A 24,757-nucleotide genomic window follows, 5' to 3' on the forward strand; every position below is an offset into this window, starting at 1 on the left:
TGCTGAGGACTGCTTTTCCCCTTCCTGTTCTCGGCTCTTGGCCCTCTGACTCCTACCCACGGCTAGCAGCCTGTGTCTCCAGACAAGCCGGCCAACAAGTCCAGGACCAGCTTGAGGAGATGCACCTGTTCATTTTTGCATGTGTGTTTGCTGTGTACTGGTTTTAAGTAGGATCTCTTTTTTTCCTGTTGTAAGCTGCGGTGGCTCAAGTGGTTAAGACGCTGAACTGCAGGCTGGAAGGTTGGTAGTTCAGCAGTTCGAGACCTGAGTGCCGCATGACGGAGTGAGCTCCCGTCTCTGGTTCCAGCTCCTGCCAACCTCGCAGTTCAAAAGCAAGAAATTGCAAGTAGATAAATAGGTACCGCTTTGGTGGGAAGGTAACAGCGTTCCATGCGCCTTGGCATTTAGTCATGCTGGCCACATGACCATGGAAATGTCTTTGGACAGTGCTGGCTCTTCAACCTGGAAACGGAGATTAGCACCGCAACCCTAGAGTCAGATTCAACTGGCTTTCAAGCAAGGGAAACCTTTACCTTTACCTTTAGAGCTGCCTTAGATCCCTCTGGGAAGAAAATACTTAAATAAATAAATTCTTCCATTTCTTAGAACAAGATGGGTAGCCATGTTAGTCCGTCTGTAGCAGCAGAAAAAAGCAAGAGTCCAGTGGCACCTGAAAGACTAAAAAAATATGTGGCAGGGTAGGAGCTTTTGTGAGTCACTGCTTACTTAGTCATGGTATGAAGAAGTGAGCAGTGACTCACAAAAGCTCATACCCTGCCACATATTTTGTTAGTCTTTCAGGTGCCACTGGACTCTTGCTCCTTTCTCATTTCTTAGTAATTTAAAGGAAGCACTGAAAGGGTGAGTTAACAAGAACTGCTTATTCATTGCAAACATCCAAACCAACAATTCAACAATGGGGGGGGGGGGATCTTGATGGTAATATAACTGCTGCCCTCCACTTCATGCTTATCTGCACAAAAGACTGCCAGAATTTGCACTGAGGAGCTACCGGAAGTGAGCCTGCTTTTCCATTTTGTAATTATTCAAAAGTGAGAGACTTCGAATCTGCCACCCCAAGAAATCATGACATTCGAAAAAAGAAATCCAAAAAACTCCATTGCAGTTAGGAGTTTCACTTGCCTCTTTTGTGCAGATAATTAAGAAAATTTGACTCCAGTTTAATAAGAGAAGTCTGCTAGCTTTTTTACATATTACTCTTTCTTTCTTTCTTTCTTTCTTTCTTTCTTTCTTTCTTTCTTTCTTTCTTTCTTTCTTTCTTTCTTTCCTTCCTTCCTTCCTTCCTTCATTCCTTCCTTTCTTCCTTCCTTCTTTCATTCCTTCCTTCCTTCCTTCCTTCCTTCTTTCTTTCTTTCCTTCTTTCCTTCTTTCCTTCTTTCTTTCTTTCTTTCTTTCCTTCTTTCTTCTAATAAGAGAAGTGGGATGTTAATAATGTCTTTGGGGCTGCATTTGGCCTGAAGGGGCCTGGGTTGTTTGATCCTTTTTTTTTTAACCAACTAGTTTAAACTGGAATCTCTTTGGAATAGCGATTCTATGCTTTTCTAAATAAAAATAAAAGTGGGCAGCAACAGACACATCTCCATCCAGGTCACTAATTGCTCCATAGTTCTAAAACAAAAGGATCCCCGGGGTTAGAATTTGGATTATGCACATCACAGAGCTCTACAGAGAAGCCACACAGTTCTGATTAGGACAGTCTTCCTGAGGCTGAAGTTTTTGCTTTGGTCCTGTTTCTTTTTACCAAACATTATACCCGTTTAACTTCCACAATCATACATAGTCTGAATAAAAAAAAATGTCCAATACGAAGAAAACAATTTGAGTCTTAAGAAGAGCGATTAATACATAAAATGAATCCTGAAACAAAGTGGCAGTTTAAACAAAATTAGAGAACACAATCCAGACTGGCATCTGCTAGGGTTGCCAACCTCCACGTGGGAGCCGGAGATCTCCCAGAATTACAGCTGACCTCCAGAGTATATCATTTATTTATTTATTTATTTAATGTATACCCCGCCCTCCCCACAAAAGCAGGCTCAGGGCGGCTTACACAATTTGGTACACAAGTACACAATTTGGTATACAAGTATGTATACTTACTTATTTATTTAAAATATTTGTTTCGCTTCTCCTGGAGCAAGTGACTGATTTGGAAGATGGACTTCATGGAACTATACCCTAACAAGGTCCCTCTCCTCCCTAGACCTCACTCTCCCAGCTGCACCCTCAAATCTCCAGTTATTTCTGAACCCAGTGTTGGCAGCCCTAGCATCTGCCGATGAATTGGTAAGCTTTTAAAATCCCATTGCATGAATTGCCCCCCATCCCACCCCCACTTCCACAGCATACTAAAGCGTTTGGGAACAATGGCAGGAATAAAGGGGGAAATCTCTTTGAAGGCCTGCCCTGCTCTTTGTGAAGTCTTGCAATGAGTCAAGTAAGGCAGTTACATTTGAAGTATTACGTAGACATACGTACATATCGTGACTGAAGGTTTTCCATGCAGTCACTTAGCAATCCGCTCCCCATCTGCCGCTACAGCATCGTAAATCCATCACAAATTGAATTGCTGCAAGGGGGCTTTGCCTACATGGGGAATGATGGATTACTCTACAACCCACCATCACTACCCCCCTCTTCACCAGACCCACATACTTCTGCATTCATTCGATGCCCCCGTTTTTCCATCTCCTGACTCCCATGGCTGGTCATTGTACAATGGCGCACACCTCTCACAATGGTTTCCTGCAGTGTTGTGCCTGCACACACACCTCCCATGGACCTGCCAAGACAAAGAAAACACATTCAAGCAAGTAGAAGCACCAGAAGGATGGGAGAGCTCCGAATGGAGTCTTGTGGCTGCCTTCTCTAAGCATATTCCTTCGACTCTTCAATGGCATTTTAAAAGTCACAGGCCACAGTTCACCACAAAATGATAGCAGTTTAAGTGCCATCAAATCCAACATGACTACCTTGTACTGTTACTAATGTGTGGTCTCCTGAAATCGTAGCTGTATTTGAAGAGACCAACAATTCTTGGAACACGTGTAGCAAAATGTATTGTGTGTGCCAAGAATAAAAGTTAACAGGTGGCTTCTGAGGGCTTCGTTATGCTGTTCAGGCTGACGAACTCCCTACCCTCATGGTGAGTGTATATATGTGTACACAGCATTATCAAGAGTTTTCTGAAGACACTTATAAATGTAGTGTGGCGGTGCAAAGGAACACCAATTTATTCATTACATTTACACTCCTTCTCCAAGGAGCTTAAAACAGTACTCACTGTTCTCTCCTCCATTTCCCCCTCACAACAACTCTCTGAGGTAGATTAGGCTCAAGTGATGTCACTTGGTGACATTAATTCCAAGCAAAGGTCTCCCCAAGCCTATTCTGACACTGTCACCACCGCACTGTATGCTAGCTGCTATGCTACCTGTGAATTCCGTAGCCACTTTGGCATCTTGATATAAGATGTAATAAATTTTAATACTGAGACAAGTAAACGGTCCAGCTCCACTTAGGGGTTAGCACAGAGTTGTCAAGTAATGCCTGGCAAGCCTTCTTTCTCAGTGAATTTCTGGCAATTCCTAGAGCTACCGTAAATTACTTCCGGGTTTTCAAGGCAAATGATGCGGCGGCACCGATGCTGATGCCGCCCCCCCCCCCCTGGCCCCAGCCAGCAGTGACAGGCAACTAGGGCTGCCAGTGGGTATAGCCTTAGGATCACTGGGTGTACCATTTCAGATAGCAGGGAGACACTGAATGATTGAGAGCACCTCCACAGAAATAAATGAACACAACAAACTAGATGACAGGAGAAAGTATTCCTGCCAACCTTCTTTCCCCCTAACATAAAGTTTTCTATTTGCAAGAAATGTTTCTGTATGAAGGAGCTCTCAGACATGGAAACTTACATTTGCAGCTTGAAGTGGCATAGCCCAGGATGCCTACAGCTTTACCACTTCGGGACTGAGAAGTAGGCTCAAGGGTGCTGTATACAGTTCTTCTGCAAGAATGTGATACTTATTATACTAGCTCTTCAGCTGGACCTTCAGACATTGGTTGGTGATGTGTGTGACTAGTTTACCCATCTCTATGCTATGAATCATTATTCAAAGAACTCATGAGATCTCAGAGACAGAAATATAAAGTACCTTTATATTTGACCTGGACAAATTGCTGCCTCTCAAATTCCGTGCTTGCAAAAGTAACAATGGCTCATCTTGCAGCAGGGCTGAGCTGGATACTATGATAAAAGAACTTTTCACCAATCCCCCCCCCCCAAATTAAATACATGTACAAATATAATCAGGATGCCATTGCACACAATAAAACTGCCACCCTCCTACCCACCCCCTGCAGTTTGGTATTCGCAGTTCCTCTTGTGTTACTTGTGCAGCATTTTGGCCCAGTCACACGGCCAGAGATATGCCTGATCCTGGTTGAACTGGAGGAAGTTGCAATGATTTGGGGCCTGAAAATGATGCCTTTTAAAATAATTTGGATATATTATTCCTGCTAGCAGTGAGATTAAACTAGTGAGTAGCTGCAAGATCTGTGAGATTCCGAATTGAATCTTTCTCACCAAATGCTTTAAGAAGTGCATTCATTAGTTCTGGCTCTGCTGCCCAGAGTGATCAGATATACTTGAACGTTAGCAGAACAAGCAGCATCAAGTAGTTTGCTGACTTCCAGCTGGGGCCTGGGTTCTCACAGAATTACAATTTATCTCCACACTACAGAGATCAATTCCCCTGGAGGAAATGGGCACCTCAGAGGGTTGACTCAGTGGTATTACATCCTTGCTGAGCTCCCCCTCTTAAAATTCTGCACTTTCCCAGGCATTGCCTCCAAATCTCCAGGCATTTCCCAAGCCAGAGTTGTCAACACCAACACGAGGAGTCAACCCTAAAAGAGCCTTTCCTCCTGTCTTGTGCATACCAAGTGTTATGGCTCAGTGGAGGGTGGTAAGCAGTGGGGTACCGCAGTGATTAGTACTGGGTAGGGTTGCCAAGTGCTTTTTGAGCTGCAGCGGGGGACTCCCAGCTGGCGGCTGAAGTGCGCGCGTGCACGCGAAGCGCGCGCCACACGCACATCACCCGGAGGTGACGTGATGCCGCCGGGCATGCTGGGTGTGGGGCCATGACCATCTGAGGGAAAACCATAGAGTTTTCCCTCGGATGACCGTGGCCCCGCCCCCAGCGTGCCCGGCGTGGTCGCGTCACTTCCAGGTGACGTGCACGTCGGGGTGGGGTTCCCCCCAGGGCCCGATCCACCGGCGGTGGGGAATGGGCCTCTTGGGCGGGGGTTTCCCCACCCCCCAGGGGGACTTGGCAAGCCTAGTACTAGGTAGGTTTGCCCAGTCAAAATTTCGCCAGAGCGGGGGACTCCCCGCTGGCGGCTGGAGTGAGCGCGCCGCACGCACGTCACCCAGAAGTGACGTGACAACACCGGGCACGCTGGGGGCGGGACCACAACCATCTGAGGGAAAAACATAGTTTTCCCTCGGATGACCATGGCCCCACCCCCAGCATGCCCGGCGGCGTGGGGTCCCCCCCGGGGCCCGATCCGCCGGTGGCAGGGAACGGGCCTCTGGGGCGGGGGTTTCCCCGCCCCCCGGGGGGACTTGGAAAGCCTAGTTCTGGGTCCGATGCTTTTTAATGTGTTAATTAATGATTTGGAGTTGGGAGTAAGCAGTGAAGTGGCTAAATTTGTGGATGACACAAAATTGTTCAGGTTGGTTGTTAAATAGTGGGCTCCATGGATGAACAGACCCCAAGTACAGTGATCAGCTCTACTTTATTAGTGATTTCAGCAAGGAGAAGGAAGACAAAATCCCAGGCAGAAGTCTGGTTTTTAAGCATGCAAAACACCACACCCCAAACGCTCCCACTCCCAACGATAGGCTATTTACATTACATTGTTTCACTATTGGTCCATTCTAGGATCCCAACCAACTATTGTTTTGTGGCCGCAAGTTCAACCCGACCCCAGAACTAGTTTAGGGTTGACTCATCCTTAGTATACAACGGTGGTGAAAACCAGGGAGGATTGTGAGGGACTCCAAAGGGATCTGTTGTGGATGGGTGAGTGGGCATGTAGGCGAGTGTTGCATATTGGAGCAAAAAATCCTAACTATAAATACACGTTGATGGGGTCCGAACTGGCAGAGACCGACCAAGAGTGAGATACTGGAGTCGTAGTAAATAACTTACTGAAAATGTCAAGACAGTGTGTGACTGCAATAAAAAATGCCAATGCTATGCTGAGGATTATTAGAAAGGGAATTGAAAACAAATCAGCCAGTTTCATAATGCCCCTGTATAAATCTATGGTGCGACCTCATTTGGAAAACTGTGTACAGTTCTGGTCACCACACCTCAAAAAGGATATTACAGCATTGGGAAAAGTGCAGAAAAGGGCAACTAGAATGATAAAAGGGTTGGGACACTTTCCCTATGAAGAAAGGTTAAAGCGCTTGGGGCTTGGAAAAACAATAACTGAGGGGTGACATGATTGAGGTTTATAAGATCATGCATGGGATAGAGCAAGTAGAGAAAGAAGTACTTTTCTCCCTTTCTCACAATACAAGAACTTGTGGGCATTCAATGAAATTGCTGAGCAGTTGGGTTAGAACAGATAAAAGGAAGTACCTCTTCACCCAAAAAGTGATTAACACATGGAATTCACTGCCACAGGAGGTGGTGGCAGCTACAAGCATGGACGGCTTCAAGAGGGAATTAGATAAACATATGGAGCAGAGATCCATCAGTGGCTATTAGCCATAAGGTATAGATAGGGACTCCGGGGCAGGTGTTGCTCTGTATTCTTGGTGCTTGGGGGGGGGGTCAACAGTGGGAGGGCTTCTAATGTCCTGGCCCCACTGGTGAACCTCCTGATGGCACTGGTATTTCTGGCCACTGTGTGACAGAGTGTTGGACTGGATGGGCCATTGGCCTGATCCAACATTGGCTTCTCTTATGTTCTTATGGCTATATGGCCGCCTTTGTGTCTCTCTACATATTATATATGAAAGTGAAGCCTGAGATTCCATTTCTGACTGGGGCATGGATCTAATCTATATCTCTTCAGACTTCTTACTAATGCCAGTGATATTTCTCCACAATGTTTCCTGAAAAGTTAAAACTTTTGTGTTTCAGGTTCACCAGTAGTCCCTGTACACATCACTGCAGGTGAGATGAGCTGGTGAGAAGTGAACTGAAAAGGGGGGAGTTTTTTCCCCTTCACACTCCTCTCTCCTGTCCTCAGCCGTCACCAGCTCACTGCAGCAATTTGTCCCTCTCTCCCCATCCCCTCATTCCTAATCCTGTCAGATCAGATATGGGGACAGGCTGTAGTTGCTGCCATTGCTCCTCTGCAGCCAGCTGGCAGATTTGCTGTGCCCAGAGCGGTTGGCTGCCTCCTCACGGAAGACTGAACACAGACTTCAGGGTATGCATTTCTTTCACTCCCTCTCTGCCCTCAGCTCTGGTCAGCCTCAGGGGGGATACAGGGTACAGAACACATCATACAGGCTGTCTCTAGAGGATCATATAAGCAAGTTGTCTGTGTTCAGAATCCTAAATGTGATTAGAACTTAAAGGGATCAAGAGGGAGAAACAGGAGGAGAACAACTGACTGGCTGTGGCTTTTGCATTTCAGTGTGCAAAAACCTCTCTAAAGAAATTATCAACAACAGAGACTGGGGGAAAAATGGATATGATAAAACAGGAATAGAAAGGAAAAAAACACTAACACATGCCAAGGATAAAGCTCTGAATACAAAACCCTGTGGGATTTTAGGTACATTCTGGTGAATTCAGAAGTAAAACATTTGAGGTTGAATGCAGGAGTTTGATCAGCAGACACAAGAACCATTACTGTGTTCCTCCTTTAACAAGTACGTTGAAACAGACCTAATGCACTACATTTATTAAGAAATAAGTTGTAGAAATAGGGAATAAAATTCAGCAGTCTTGTAGATGATACAAAATTGGGAAGGACTGCAAACATACACATGGGATTTACAGCTTTTAAATATTTATGATGGCTATTAGAACTTCTGCATGAACTACTTACTATAAAAATACTTCATCAGATACAGAGGATGCCTTGCTAGAATGTGCAGCTATGTATTTACAAGGGCTTGAATCCTAAGCAGTGCAAGCAGAATTGTGCTTGAGGCAGACAACTGCTTCACACACCCCCTCCCATCACAGCCTTTGTGCCCACTGAAATCATGCTCCTGTGGGTCAGTGGGCAAAGTGACAGCCTGCAGCAGGAGGGGGAAATTGGCAAGAATTCTCCTCCCCTATTTTTTAAACAGAAATTTGAAGCTTATATTTCTGTGAATCCTAATGTAACGTTGTCCTTTTAGCCGATCGGACTAATCTGTATACATGCAACCAGGACTGTACCTGGCCACTAGCACAATCTTCAGGGGTGGGGGGCATTGGGTTGTGTATGCTGCTACATCACTTCTGGAGAAAACCTGGATGTGACATAGGGTAGCCCTAGGAATCACCGGATTCCAGTGATTACAGCTAAAATAGCCCCAAAGAACACTAATGAAAAACAAAACAACACTGTAAAAGACCTAGCTGACTAAGATGTTTTAATAAGATGCTGGAGTTACAGAAGTTGTCATACAGTCTCCTGTGGAAGTTATGCCACAGCTATAGTACCATCACTTGAGAAAGCTGCACTCTGAGAACTCACAGGTCTCAGAGGGCTCTCCCGGCTGATTTCAGGGGGAAAGGCACTCCTGAAGATATGCTGAGCTCAGACAAACTAGGGCTTTATGTATTTCTTTATATAAAAGCCAGTCCCAGCAATCCATTCCACTTACCCAACACCATACTGTAGCGTGATAAAGACAAAACCCAGGAGGAGGCTTTACTGATAACGGGACAGCCCAAAGTAGATAGGATCACACACCGTTCTAAATGGTTCCCACCGAGGTCTATGGTGAAACATGCACATTTTATCTCCCATAGTGTCCCTACAATATAAGGTCTTCTCTGCTTACAACCACACAGAGAGCATCATCATGATGGACATTTTACGAGCAATGATAGCTAGCATCTTCAGTGGGGTCCAGAAGCCAACTGGCAGCAAATGCAATTGAGCAAGAATAGGATTAATATGCTCCCTGTGTGCGGCTCTTGTCACAATGCTTTGATTTCTGGAGCCCAATCAAGTATTTCTCTTCTCCACAGCTGTGATCAGGATGCGAAAGGAACAAAAACTACAGACTGAAATTGGGGGGGAAATCACATTGGCTGGGAAGTTTGTGACGCAGGCTGTTCTGACTTTTCATGTTCCCATTTTGCTTCACCTCTTCCTTCCTTCTTCTTATGTGTACTCGACTTGGCCTCTTTTATCTTGTTGATGAGTGCTTCTGTTGTTGGTATGAGTGCTGCTGCTTCTTGGCTGCCATTTGTATATTGGGGGTGGGTGGGTTCTTCCCATTCTGAATGAAGGCTGCATACTGGAACCTTCCCAGAACTAGGCAACTGTTGTTGATTCACAGGGGGAAAAATGTCTATGGGATGCATGTTTGCTTTGTGACATTGCCGAAGCAGTTTTGGACACAGAGATTTGCATGTCAGCAGCAGCAAGTAATTTGTAGGCCTTGAGGAAGGGACAATCTTTAAAAATAATAAAAATCTTCATCTGCCCCAGACTTGGACACAACTTTCCGATCTATGAAAGTGTAATTAATATAAAGGGGACGAAAGCAGTATTTGAACTACTATTGCATTATTCAAATGAATGAAGGGGACGGTTACACCTGAGTGCATGATCGCGTATCAGAGACCTGGAGGGGATGATTAAAATGTAAGTACAATCACTGGGTGGAAGGGAAACTGGGATTATGGTGGCAGACAACATAACCCTAATCTCCATGCATTGATGGCACTTCATGCACAGAGTCTCTGCATGTGCAAAAATACAAGGTGTAGATTGTCTGAAGAAAGCCTATGCGCACATACAGGAGACGAGCCTATCAACAACTGGAGGTTGGGGGTGAAACAAGCAAGCATACTGCTGCTCCCCACTTGATAAGCTGTTTGCACCTAGTTTTTAAATCTAAACACGACTAGAGATGATATGTTAATATTATTATTTGCATATGAACAATTACTATTTGGGTACATGAACCAGGAATTCAGGGTGCTCCAGTCAAATACCTCTTGCTGACTTGAGTCACCAAGGTCACTGTCTTTCTTTAAGGAATTTTTAAGCTGGATTTTTATATAAATAATAATTTTAACAGAGTTACTACAGGGATATTTGTTCACTCATCTAGAGATGGAGGCATGTAAATAAAGCCTTAGTGTTGCCCAGTGACAGTGATGTGTGTGTATCTCTCTGTTTCTCTCCATCCTTTTTCACCTGTATTTTGGAACTGTAAAGTTAAACAAGTATGTTGGGATTGCAAACAGCAGTGCGATTCCCATATGGAGAGTAGAGCAAACATGCCTAGTGCAGCAGATGGTACTACCAGGGGTCATTTCCTGCAGAAGCGCACAGGAGCGGATCTCTGGCAGTAAAGAGCCCAGGGGGCGGGCACATGCAACAAGCCCTACCCCCTGCTCCCAGTAGCCCTCAGTCAGAGCAACAAGCAGCCAGATAAATTGTGGAGCTCCCCCCAGTCCCCGGGTCCAAAACAGTCCAGTGGCACCTTTAAGACCAAGTTTTATTCAGGTACAAGCTCTCCCTCCTCTGCGAGGACAGATCTGCACGTTCCCCCCCCCCAATAGCTAGCAATCCAAAACAGTCCAGTGGAGCCTGAGTGGTGGGTGTTGCCTTCTGACACACTTCCGGTGATGTCACGGGGTGTGGCATATGCAAATAGGTTATGCTAACGAGCTATGCTAATGAGCTCCTGCATCTCTTTTTCTACGAAATGACCCCTGGGTACTACTGATATCAATCTTCATACTCAACTGCTTGATAGTCCTACACGCTATGGGCCACCCTATCACAGAAACTTCTGTCTCTGTGCATTGTATGATATTAAATTCTTTTATTAAAGACTGATTCCGTGAACTGGAGAAATCATCTTATACGGTCTGTGTAAGGTTTGTGATACAATTCTACTGCTGAAGCTAAGCTGCCTGCTTGATGGTAGATGACTTGAAAACTACAATTAAGCTGTTCTAAGTACCTCTGAAGAAGGGAATGTAATTAGTAAATTAATATCATTAAATAAGTTAATATCATTAAATATCTTTCCTGATTTAAAAATCAATGCAACTCGAAAAATAATTTGCTTCAATGACCTAAATTTTAGGAGGCAACAGATTCTTAGGTGAAGAAAACCTTATCATTTTTATTAGAGTGTTATGAAACTGCTGGATACATTTTAAAAAGTTTGGCAAAAATAAACCTCCGTAACACAAGGTTTGATGTCTTCGCATTTTTTAAATTAACACTAACGGAATGTTCATGAACGTTCTAACTGCTCTGTAGTTAGAGCTAACAACACATAGGATCTACAGACAGGCTGAACTGCAAGCTGTTGCTGAGAAGGGACTCAGAAAGCAAGGAAACATTATTCGTGCCATGGAAATCAGGCTGCAAATGAGAAAGCCCTCTTCTTCATTCCTCAGATGCTATCTTTTTCTGTTGGAAAGGGAAGCAATAGGACAGAGGTCCTTTCTCTACAAACTCATCAACATGACAATAGTGCTGGTTCTGGGGGCAAAAATTGCGTGCATGCGTAAATCCCTGATCTAGACTCCCCTTCTCTTTAGCTTTCATTTTTGAGGAAGGATGGTTCGTGCTTAGCCTCCCTCTTGCCTGAGCACGAAAGGACCTCAGCCACTCCTTCAGCTTTCATGTCCTGAGAGGATATGATTGCCCAGCTGAGTTCCCATCTTGCTCTTCTAAAAGCAGAATATGAACTAAACCCCCAACTCCCTCCCCTCAGTAATTTTATCACATATATTACTTATTAAAAACATTGTTCAACAGGTGCATTGTTTATATCCTTACTTATCCTTAATACTCACTTGTAGAGAAAAGATGCCATTCACACTGACGTTGATAGAACATACTAGTTAGCTGAGCCAGCCTTGAAGACTAGTAAACACAAGTGGGAACCCACAAGAAACTTGCAGGAGCAGCTATGCTATTTCCCCCCACACACCTTTCCTTCCTCCCTCTCCCCCTACTTCTCTCTCTCTTTCTCCATCCTGCCACCCCTTTTCTTTCCTCCATGCCTGTCACTTCCTCTCTCTTTCTGCTCCTACTCTATCACTCTCCTTTACTTGCCCCCATCACTCTCCCAGCTTCCCACCTGCTTCCTCTCCTCACACAGCAGCAGTGAGAGCAGCAGCTCTCCAGGAATCACAACAGATCTACCAACTACAGAGATCAATTCCCCTTAGGGTTGTCAGTTCCAGGTTGAGAAATTTCTGGAGATTTGGGGGTGGCCTTAGGACGGTGAGGTTTGTGGAGAGAAACAACCTCAGCAGAGTATAATGCCATAGACTCCACCTTCCAAAACAGCTATTTTCCTCAGGGGAACTGCTATCTGGAGAACATCTGAAGAGAAGTTGTAATTTGGGGTGATCTCCAGCCCTCACCTGGGGGTTGGCAACAGTAGGTCCCATGGAGGAAATGGCTGCTTTGCACGATGGAGTCTATAGCATTATACCTGTCTGAGGTCCCTCCCCTCCTCAAAATTCAGCATCCCCAGGCTCCACTCATCAAATCTCCAGGAATTTCCCAACCTGGACTTGACAACTCTCTCTCTTTGCCACCCAACAGACAACCTATATTTATCTGCCCCTCTGTCTTCAGCTTTCTGTCTCCTCTAGGGGTGTGCATGAAAAATATCAGCTTTTTCAGATTTGGGTCCATTGGACCCCAAAAAATATTGGTATTTCCAGATATTCCTGAATCCCAATATAGGTATGATATTGGGATTCAGGTAAATAATTGGGAAACCCAAATTTATTCAGCATTTAAAAATGCCTTCTCCCTTCACTTGCAGAGGTGTGCTGCCACCGTGGCAAGTAAAGGGAATGCCTTCCATGAGTGAAGGGAATGCCTTCTTCAGCATGACTCAGCAATATAGCTTGCCTGAATAAAAGCCAAATAATATTGGCTTATATTCAAGCCAGCTATATCAGTAGCCAAATCAGATTGTGTAATCTGCATTTGGCTGAATAAAAAGCCCAATTTCCAGGTATTTATTCAGTTCAGTTTATACTGAACCACACCACTAGTCTCCTCCCCCCTCTCCCACAGCCTCTGTCCAGGAAAACTATGGTCGTTCTCCACAGTGGGGACCAAAGGAACTTATATTATTCTTTCTTCCTTTTTATCTGCACAACAACCCTGTGAGGTAGGTTAGGCTGAAAGTATGTGACTGGTCCATCATCACCCAGTGAGCTTCTACAACAAGATGAGGATTTTCACCTGGATCTCCCAGACCCTACACTGAAGCTCTAACTGGTGCACCACACTGGCTTTCATAGTTGAACAGTAGCAAGCAGCCAGGTCCAGTTGAGTCATGCAAGTCAGGTAGTATCAAGTCACCCAGAAGATGCTGCCAGGTAGCAACAGAGCCAGTTTGGTGTAGTGGTTAAGTGCGTGGACTCTAATCTGGGAGAACCGGGTTTGATCCCCCACTCCTCCACTTGCACCTGCTGGATGACCTTGGGCAAGCCATAGTTCTGATAAGAGCTGTTCTTGAAAAAGAGCAGTTTCTGTCAAGAGCTCTCTCAGCCCCACCTACCTCACAGGGTGTTTGTTGTGGGAAGGGGAAGGGAAAGGAGTTTGTAAGCCGCTCTGAGACTCCTTTGGGTAGTGAAGGGTGAGGTATAAATCCAATCTCTTCTTCGTCTTCTTTTTCTTAGTGTCAAGTCCAGAGGATGCTGCCATGCCTAGTGTTCCCAACCTCCAGGTGGTACCTGAAGACCCCCCCCCTCGAATTACCTGGAGACTTTGGGGGTGGAGCCAGGAGAGGGTGGGGTTTAGGGAGGGGAGGGCCCTCAGCATGGTACAATGCCATAGAGTCCACCCTTCAAAGCAGCCATTTTCTCCAGGGGAGCTGATCTCTGCCAGCTGGAGATCAGTTGTAAAAGCAGGAGATCTCCAGGCCCCATCTGGAGGCTGGCAACCCTAGTCCCAGGCCTGGCTCCAACTCCCCTGCTATTTAGGCAATCCCAGATCCAGTCCTGCTTTTGCTCCCCCCCCCCCCCCCCCCCCCCCCCCCCGCTATCAGCCAGTCTGTCTCTCACTGTCAATGCAGCAGGGCATGGAGTAGATCCACACCTAGAGGAAACTATTGAGAATTAGATATATGGATAGTCCTCCAATGGTGAGGATGAAGGGAAACCAGATCAACACTAGAATTCTCATCTCAAAAAAAGTATTTGATTGTTTCAAATGAAGTTGATCAGTTCTTTTTTTTTTTTAAGTGTTAAATAGCAAAAGGTCCTTTGAGATCATGGCAATTAAACCACTTTACTAGCCTTAAATACCTTTACAAGTGTTTCCAATCAAAGAACTCTGCTGGCAGGATTAGTGCTGATTTTTCATAAGACATGAAAGTAGCAGATAGGCACAACTGAGTGATTATCAAAGGAAAAAACCACCCCAGCAGTCAAGCTGTTAACCAAATAAGTCTCTTTGCACATGTCCCTAGTATTCCTTTGTATCCATTACTTTTAGTAAGGTGGGTTGCTTAAAAATTATTATCAAGTAAGAAAGGAAGTTAGTTAACCCTACAAAATCGTGTTAGAAGATAAGCATGTTTTTTGTACATTACACTCTACGTTAGGTAACACGTAGTTAAGTTCTTGGACATAATTTCCATATTATCTTTCGAAGACACAAATGCTGACATAAGAACAATATATTATATAGATACAGTACTGGGCAATTACCACAGAAGGTTTGCAGGCTTGTTAGATGAGAGTTGCTCATTTGGTGTTAATGGAGAATCCAGATGACATTTCTGGAAATTATGTGTATTCTAGTGTTAGGATCAGCAACTCTGAGTGGGGAAAACCTGGGGATTTGGGGAGTGGAGCCCGGGGAGGGTGGGGTTTGGAGACAGGAGGGGCTTCAGCAAGGTACAGCACCATAGAGTCCACCATCCAAAACAGTTGCTTTCTCCAGGGGAACTGATCTCTTCTGCCTGGAGATCAGTTGTAATAGCAGGAGATCTCCAGGCCCCATCTGGAGGTTGGCGACCCTAGCCGTCCTACTGTTCTCATATTTGATTTGTGATTCTGTTCTTTAACATAGAACACAGTTGCCACACCAGATTGCCCAGTGTGGAAAATCAAAATGATATTGAGGTCTATCATGGCTACTGTTCCTTTGAATTTCCTTCCTTTCATTCAGCTTCCAGCTTAATTAATGTTCTCTTCTTTGGCCAGTCATGGCATTCATAAATTAATTGTTAATTATCTGTTCTTGTTTTACTTTTGAAGCAGAATGGAGAAATTACGTACTCCTTTTTAATTTGCAGGCAAAGCCACTCTTGCTTTTTATTTCCTTTTTAATTATTATTGTACTGCCATTATAAACTCATGATAATTTAAAAACTCAGCAATGGCTTCGCCTACAAAATAAAAAATACAGTACTTAATTGATGACTCACAATTGATATACGAATGCCAGCAGGCTGTGGAGAGGACAGGAAGTAATTCATTAGTCTGTAAAACAAAGGAACAAAAAAAATTACGGGGAGAAATGGAACATTTGCTTTAGAGCAAACATATAGCAGAATCTTGCCTGTGCAGACAGTCATTATTGGATTCTTACAAAGAATACAGTATTATATTAAGCGCCATGCATAACCTCCATTTTCAGTTCTGCTGATTATAGCAGAGTAATCCTTAAGCAGCTCAAAATAACCCTTATGTGGATAGTCTTTATTCCACAGCTTTCCCAAGCATATATCATCTCTGGAAAATAAATTTGTTTCACTGTTTGTGTGCATAACTCAGTTCAGAACTAGTTTTTGGCCTTCTCATTAACTAAAAACCCTACATCCCCACCCACGTATATCTTGCCTCCCACCACTGGCTGCTATCTCTATCCTGGACATTCTGCTTGGCATCTGCCCCCTAACCAGAGAATCACAGTGGATCTTATGTTTTTCTCTAGATGTCTTAACCTTCCTGACCCTGCTGTTGGCATTATTCTTGGGGTACTGTCCTGAGGGTAGTTTCTGGATAGTATCCTGTGGGCAGACTATGAAAGTAGCTTTAAAAACAGCAACTTAGAAGTGCCAAGAGAAAGGACCATTACAATCACAACACGATACAGACTACAGGTTAGAGTGTATCCTTCTCTGATGGCTAGACTATAGGCACTTCATGAGCCAAATCAGCATTTCACAGTGCTAATTTCATAGGTGCCCTGATGACTGGCCTAATTTTAGTGGTCAGAGCCTCCCGCCATCCTTGTTCATATAACGCAAGTCCCCTGTTAATTAGGAAACACAACTATAGGAGCAACTCCCCTTCAGTGTAATATGTGGCTAGCAGATTATTGTTATCAATATATTCCAGATGTATGTTTACAAGAATAAACATGCATATGGATTCCCATGGAAGAAAACAGCAGTTCAGGTGATCTGCAGAAAAATATCAGGCAGGGAGAGGGTTAAGCATCTCTCCTCCCCCCCCCCACCAAGTTTCCCCCCCCCCCATAAAGTCTGCCCAGACACAGTTACAGGTGCTTGTATGTAACATAGCTTGGGCAAAGATTTATGAGAACAAGCTCTTCCATCCTCCCTCCCCCAACCCTAGAAACGAGACCCTAGAAACCCTAGAAACTAGTTGTTCTCCAAGCTATTGTGAAAGTCCATTGAATATTTCTTGTATTAGCTAGCTAACTGGCATAAATAACCTCACTTTTCTCCCAAGAAAGCTCATTCTGTGAACAGCTAGATACAAAACACAGTACCTCTGATGGTATTTGGAGGTCACAAAGACTGGCTCAGCTTAGATCAGATAATGTGGAAAGTAACTCAGTTGGATGGTGAATTATCAGAGGGCACGGCAGGAAAGTATTTCTAGACGAAGCAACGGAAAGTGATCCCAAGTCACCAAGAAGACTGGGGATGAGAAAAACAGTTTTTGCCTCATGTAATCCAAGTTTCTCTCTCCCACCTCAGACTTACATGCCATACGAGGGGGAGGGCACACACTCTCCAACTGTCTCTAGCTACCAGGAACAGCCTCTGGTCAAAATCACTCTTACAACTGAAGAGAGTCTTTAAAAAAAAGAAAAGAAGAAAAAGGAGGAACATACACGGGGTTGAGGTATGGAGAAGAGAAAGGAAGCGGACAAATGGAACAGAAGAAGCAGGTGGCCTAAGGAAGGATGATAGTGAGGGAGAAGCTGATCTGATCTGGAAGAGAATCTGATACATATTGAAATCTGATTGATTCTTTTAGTTTATTTGTTGCTGCTTTAGTAGTTTACAGTGCAATCCTAAGAACACTTTTATGGGAGTCAGCTCTATTGTACAAAACTGAGGATAATTCCGAGTAGACCTACTTAATCTTGCTCACTCTCAGTTATTAAAAACCATGCCTTCTCAATCACCCTGTGGTATCTTACCTGTTCTGCTCGTTTAATTTACCTGTGTGGTGCATATGTTCCCACTAGGGCTGCCAGGTCCCCCCAGCCACCAGAGGGGATGGGATGTGTAGGGTTGCCAGATCCAGGTTGGGAAACTCCTGGAGATTTGGGGAGGGAGCCTGGAGAGGACAGGGACCTCAGTAAGGTATATCGTTATAGAGTCCACCCTCCAAAGCATCCCTTGTCTCCAGCGGAACTGATCTCTGTAGTCTGGACATGAGCTTTAATTCTGGGGGATCCCCAGATCCCACCTGGAGGCTGGCATCCCTAGTTTTTATACGGGTTATGGGAATTGTTTTCAAGTTTATTTTAATTGACTATTTCTAGCTGTCCCATTCATGTAGATTTTTTTATTTGATGTGGATATGGGTAGGGTTTTAATTAATCTGTATCCATATTTTATTACTTTGTGAGCTGTCCCAAGAACTTTCAGGCTGAGGGTCAGGGAAATGAATTGTTCAAATAAATAAAGTGAAGCAATGCTGAGGTGAGCTCCTTAGATACTGTATCTCAATTCCCTTGTTTGTGTACACCAGGGGCTGTGGCTGCATCTGCTGAGGCCAAGCCAAGGGCCACACTTATGACCCAATTTACCTCAGCGTGCACTACTTTTGCAATTTTAAAAAAGTGTTTCTGGATGAGAAAAAGAATTCACAGATCAAGCAGAAGAGGGTTTAGCCAGGAGCAGACAGGGAAGTGAAAATGGCCCTCAAGCAAGCCAAGTTCAGTGGCCCCTGCTATGTTACAAGCAAGCACATCAGGGCCACTCAGGTCAGTTGGGGCCATCAACGGCCATTAGCTCATCCATCATATTCCCCCCTCAACTGGAAGTGGTGCAGGAAAGGGCAATTTGTGAGCTGACACCTACTGCCATCGCTGATGAGGGGTCTGAGCCCAGTGGTTCCTGAATAACTGGCAGAGTTGCTAGGGCTTGGCTCTGCTTGCTCCTGGCCAGCAGTTGTTCTCTAGGGCAGTAGCCCACTGGAAATTTCCCTGTAAGTTAAAAGGCCAATCCATCCCTGCGCTAAGCCATGGCTGTGTTGTGAACTGCTGCACAGGGCAATATGTACACTCTCGAGCTACCACTGCAATCCTAAGCAGAGTTATACTCTTCTAAAACCACTGATTTCAATGGAAGTAGAAGGCTATAATTCTGATTAGGATTGTACTGTAAATCTTCTGAGTGCACACAGCCACATGTATGGGTTTTTTTTTTAATGCTGAACAGAACCAAGCAAGTATCACTGCAACATGACTACTGCCGATCCTATAATAAGTGAACCACAGAGGATATGTGGGATTATTTTGTGGTGCTGAGAATATAGTTGGAGATAATTTGTATTCTTTCTCTCCCACAATACTACAGCTAGAGGTCACCCAGTGAAGCTGAGGAGGTCACCCAAATTCACTAGAGTTTTTTCACATAACGTATATTTAACATATGAAATTCACTGTTGCAAGATATAGCGATGGCCACTATCTTATACAGGTTTAAAAGGGAACTAGACACGTTCAAGGCCCAGGACCTGGTATTTAGCTATGATTGCTATATGGAACTTGCATGTTCAGAGGCAGAGTACCTCTGGACACCAGACGATAGGTGGCAAACAACAAGGGGGACCTTTGTTTCCGTACCCTGCTTGTAAGGTCTTACAGGGGCATCTGGTTAGACACTGCCATAAACAGGATGCTTGACTAGATGCACCACTGGTTGGATCCAGCAGGACTCATGTGCAGTCATCACAATAGTAACAGCTTGAATAACATAAGTGAACTTAAATTTATGTGAACAGGGAATTTAATTTGGATAAAGATTAAGATTACACACACACATCCATTTGCCTGACCCCAACCCTCCCAGTGAAGGGAGGGGATAGATTGCCATGGGAAAACAATAAGAAAGAAGAAAAATGTAGGCACAGCAAATATTTTATAATGACATTTTTCATATGCATTGGTAAATTCCAGAAATTTATGATGTACAGCAGATCAAGTTAAATATTCAACCTACTCATTGACATTTCTACCATCCTTTAAACCAGACCTTTGGCCAAATTTTGTACTCTCCAGGAGTCATTTTGTTATCTTTAAAATGATTTGGAAATGGGAAGTGTATTGGTGTTTACCAGGGGTCATTTCGTAGAAAAAGAGCTAGGGGAACTCATTAGCATAACTCATTAGCATATGCCACACCCCCTGACATCACCGGAAGTGTGTCATAAGGTCACACCTCCTGACATCACCGGAAATGTGTCATAAGGCCACACACCCCGCCCTCAATGGTCCCGGCCGCCGGTGCCGGCCTTGCAGCTCCACTGCCGAGCCCCATGAGGGGCCCGGCGGTGGACCTGCAAGGCCGGCGGGAGTGCAAGGAAGCCCCGCGAAGGCCCTCCCTGGCCCCAGGCCGGCAGGGGTGGGGAGAGGCAGGGAGGAAGCAACTTACCCTCCCTCTTCTCCTGCCTCCTCCTGGCTTGAATGAGGGCCGGAAGCGGGGCGGCCGGAAGCAGGGGGCGGGGCTTCGTCATGTGCCCCGCCCCCCGTACCTCACCCGGGGGAACTGTGTTCCCCTGCGTTCCCCCCGAAATGACCTCTGGTGTTTACAGTTATGGAGTTCATGTACTCTGGCACAGTTGGGCAAAACACATGATATCCAAAGAATTATGCAGCATCGTAGTGTACAAAGTCAGGGCTGGCGAACATTATTGCTTCTGGTTTGTGTTTTATACTGTTTAAATGTGTGGATTTTTATAGTTTATATGATATTTTTCTGTAAATTGCTTTGAGGCCGCAGTTTTGCAGACAATGTCAGTTTACAAATAAATAAATAAATCCATGGGATATCACTAAAGTTCTTTCTTATTGAAAAAGAATCCTTTGTTGATGTATCAGTGCACATTCCAGGATGCATTCTTCCCATTGTCTTCTAGGATGTGAGCAATTTGTGAATTTTAGTTAAACAAACTATTTAATCTTGTACTGCATGAAGTCATTTTGTGCTGCATGAAGTCATTTTGTGGCATAACAAATCCTGTTTCACTACAATTAATGGAAAATACGTATAGAGAGAAATACAGCAGTGGTTTACACAAAGTATGCCAACTGCGTGGGCCATAATATGTTTTTCTTTTTGATGGGCAGAGTGTTTATTCTTCTACCAGCTGTATTAATTTAACACATTATTCATCTTACATGCAGCAGTTTGCTTTCCTCTTACGACTCATTTTTAAGTGGGTCCATATTTGCGGTGGGTGGGGTGTAATAACATCTTTTGTTGCTAGGAAACTTGGGACATAGATTTATACCAGAGCTGAAGGGCACTAAGAATTTACTTAAGACACTTTAAAATTTTACAATAATGCACTCTAAAGCCACAGCAATAAAATGGAAGTCAAAAATGCCCATCCTGGCAGAAAAGGAGCCAACATTACAAATATCTAGAGGGACATGAAATTAGTTGTGAAAGGAGTCCTTGACTTTTTAATGCCAGGCAATGCCAAGATTAAAGCATTTCAAACTGATTAGGCTTGTAGATTTCTTTAAAGAGCCAAAGAACCTTAAGAATCTTGGCTGAGTTCAACTGCTTAAGTGACGTTGCTGCTTCTGGTCAGACAGTCTGAACTTTGCTTTGGAATCTGAACTTGGAGCACACCTTTCTAAATATTCCCGAAAAACAAGCTTTGTTTATCATTACTTCCGCAATGCTATCTTTATTGAATTGTATGGCTTTCTTTCCTATTCTCTATCCAAGGTTCTGGTACAAACCCTTGTCATACATTCTTGGCTTGTCTCACTTTTATCTTCTAAGGCCCAGATAACCAGCTTCTAATTGCCAGGTTTGCAAATCCTCAGGGAATGATTTGGGTGCTGTAGCTCCAGGTTTTAGTTCCCAGAGATGCTCTTCCCAGTGTGAAAAGTGGAGCCACACATTTCAAAAAAACATAGGAGGCAAGCCATGGCTCCATCATGGAACACATGGTTTACCTGCAAAAAGTCCCAACTTTGGTTCCTGACATCTGCAGTTAAGGGACTCAGGGTATCAAGTGCTGGAAAAGACCTTTCTCCAACTGTGCCTCTGGAGACCTGCTATTACTTAGAGCAGACTGTACTGAGTTAGACAGGCCAAAGATCTGACCTAGTATAAAGCAGGGTTGGATCAGGACTAAATTTCCCATCAGCAGAACATAACTTTCTTGCCTCCCCTCCCACTGCAGCCCATTGATCTACACAAAATGCTGCTCCTGGGGGAGAGGGGACCCTAAGGAATGACACAAGGGGAGTCTGCAGTGGGAAATGGAAATTGCCGATTTAGTTTGTACATATAGGCAAATGTAAGTCACAAAATCCACATGACCTTTGTAAATATGCCCTCATTCTGTCATTTTGTTTTAGATGTAATTACACAACTTGTTCCCAGATTATCTGAAAAATGACTAATTCCCAGGCTCCTTATAAATCTGGCATTTCTCTAGAGGCAGAAATAAGGTTAGAAATGAGAGCAACTGTTAATCAGGAGAGGATTTAACTCTCCTGCTTTCATTTAAAAAGAAAGCAATTGTGTTAGATCTACAACACAGTACAATGCTGGTATTAAATGCTAAATACATTAAATATTTTTAATTCACAGGTATTATTATTATTATTATTATTATTATTATTATTATTATTTAGTTACAGAATCTGTATCCCACCTCTCTGCCCTTACAAGGGCCACCAAGGCAGCTAACAATTTAAAGCATACATTATAAAATTATATTTTAAAAAACCAACCCCCTCCCAAACATATATCTTTAAAGCAATTAAAAGAGAGGGTTAAAATACATACACTATAAAAACACATTGATTAGGAAGGAGAGATCACTGAGGGAATGCCAAATGGCATTTAAAAAGTCTTCACCCGCTGGTGGAAGATGGCAACAGAAGGGGACAGAGGAATCTCCTTAGAGAGGGCATTCCTTAGTATTGTTGCCATCCTGAAAATGCCCTCTCCCAGATTGCCACCAGTCTAATTGCAGAAGGCACTGAATTTGGCCAGACATTTCAATTTTAACAAGTTATTTTAAGTGGGTCTCTATTTTTAAACACAAAGGTTTCAGCTATAAAGAAACATTGATATACAGGTGAAGAAGACACCTTTCCTAACTATTATCACCAGATAAACCATAGGCTTGTTAACATAATATGAGGTTCAGAAATTATTTTAGATATCTTAACGCCAGAATAATAATAAAGAAACAGATTTTTTTTAAAAAAAGGATTGTCGGCATGTTTCTGGCATATTATTTTGGTTGGTGACTTCATAAGACAGCCAAAGATTAAAAACTGTTATTTCTTACATAGTGGCTTATCCAACTAAATCAATGGCCTATGTTTTGTTTTGTTTTTTATTTGCATTTTCTATAATTTTCTATAATCTACAAACTATAAAACTACAACAAAAATAAGGTAGGGAACTACACACTATGGGAGAAAGTAAGGAAAACCCTCTAAAAACCCAGGAGATGGTGGTCATTCATACAATTTACAAAGTTAGCTTTAGTCTCAAATATACTAAGTAAAGTTTCATTGGGTATGATCATCTGCTTAATATTTCAATTCAAAATAGGGATCCCAAGTCCCCCCGGGGGGCAGGGAAACCCCCGCCCCAGAGGCCCGTTCCCCAGCGGCGCCAGATCGGGCCCCGGGGGGGGACTCCACCCCGACGTGCGCGTCACCCAGAAGTGACGCGGGCACGCTGGGCATGCTGGGGGCAGGGCCACGGCCATACAAGGGAAAACTCTATGGTTTCCCCTTGTATGGCTGTGGCCCCGCCCCCAGCGTGCGTGGCATCCTCCCGTCACTTCCGGGTGACGTGCGTGGGGTGTGCGCGCACACACGCACAAGATGCCGGCCGGGAGATAGACTTGGCAACCCTAATTCAAAAGTACTTAAAACACCACCATGGCTGACTTCATAAAGATGACTGCAAGAGTAAATTCAAAAACAGAGGGAAAGAAAAGTTTCCCAGCAAATTCCAGAGTACAACAACAATCTATTTTCTTCTTCTTCTTTGTTCTCAAAAGATAGCTTCATTTCGGGGCAGCTGCCACCAGCTTAGAAAGTGGGTCCACAGCCTCTCCTTCTTCTTTGCTCTCCTTGGATCCATCGAAGTCTTCCACTCCTGCTGGATGACCGTGCATGTGCAAAAACTCGTGCGCCTTCTCTACAGAGTCAATCCTTTCTTTGCCATTCGCGTATCTGAAAATTATGCCTTTGGGTATTGCCCATCTGTAGGAAATGTTGTGTTTTTGCAAAAATAAAACCAAGTCTTTGTATTTCCTTCTCTTCCTTCTTATTTCAAATGGAATGTCTTTTAATACTTTTATCTCTTTGTCTTTGATTTTCAAGGTAACTCCATTGGTCGCTTTAAGAATTTGGTCTCTAGCTTGTCTTTGGGAGAATCTTACCACCACTTCTCCTGGCAGATTATTTTTCCTGATAAACTCTGAATACGATCTGAAGATCGTATCAATTTTCCTTTGTAGTTGATCCCATTTAATCTCTGCCAGCACATCGCATAGCATCTGCTTCAAATTCTCCCCTTTCTCTTCCAGGATGCCTTGAAACCTCAAGACATAGCTTGCCCTTTCCATTTGCAGCTGTAACAAATGAGTCTCGCCAGTTAGTCTCTCTTTTTCCAACGCCTGCAGTTGTTTATTCATCTTTTTTGTGTCGGTATGAACTTTCAGTTCCTGCTCTGTCTTCTCAGCTTTCTGTTTGTTCTCCGTCAATTGTGCTTGTTGTGCATCCAGCTTATTATTAATTGCAGTAACTTGCTCCAGCAGAGGGCGAAGTGCCTCTGATAACTTTCTCTGGAGCTCTGCAGTTGAGTCCTGTCTAGGAACAGAACTCGCTGGGCTGTCATTTCTGGGAGGAAGCTTAACTTTTATTTGCTTGTCTTTTGGGTCCCTCACCAGTGGCGCCATATTTGAGAGTTGTTTGCTTTTTCTTAAAAGTTTGTTACAGTCTCTGGAAGTTCTTCTAAATCTCGGTAAGCTCTTATAGTCTCTTTATTTCAGTTCTACTCGCTTAGTAAAGCATGTTCTCCTTTCTTCTGGTTTTGTAATGTTTATAAACA

At 43.9% G+C, this 24,757-nt stretch overlaps 1 protein-coding gene across 1 annotated transcript in view; it reads right to left on the reverse strand.

The window, feature by feature from the left end:
* LOC107125911 (netrin-4-like) overlaps positions 1–24,757 on the reverse strand; it is a 77,498-nt gene that overhangs the window by 21,747 nt on the left and 30,994 nt on the right. The window contains exon 4 of the mRNA XM_015429371.1: positions 2,677–2,803. Within this exon, the coding sequence (XP_015284857.1) occupies positions 2,677–2,803 (127 nt within the window). The remainder of the gene's footprint in view (positions 1–2,676; positions 2,804–24,757) is intronic.

This window comes from Gekko japonicus, unplaced genomic scaffold, assembly GCF_001447785.1.
Source record: "Gekko japonicus isolate JY-2015 unplaced genomic scaffold, Gekko_japonicus_V1.1 scaffold12, whole genome shotgun sequence".
Classification (NCBI taxonomy): Eukaryota; Metazoa; Chordata; class Lepidosauria; order Squamata; family Gekkonidae; genus Gekko; species Gekko japonicus.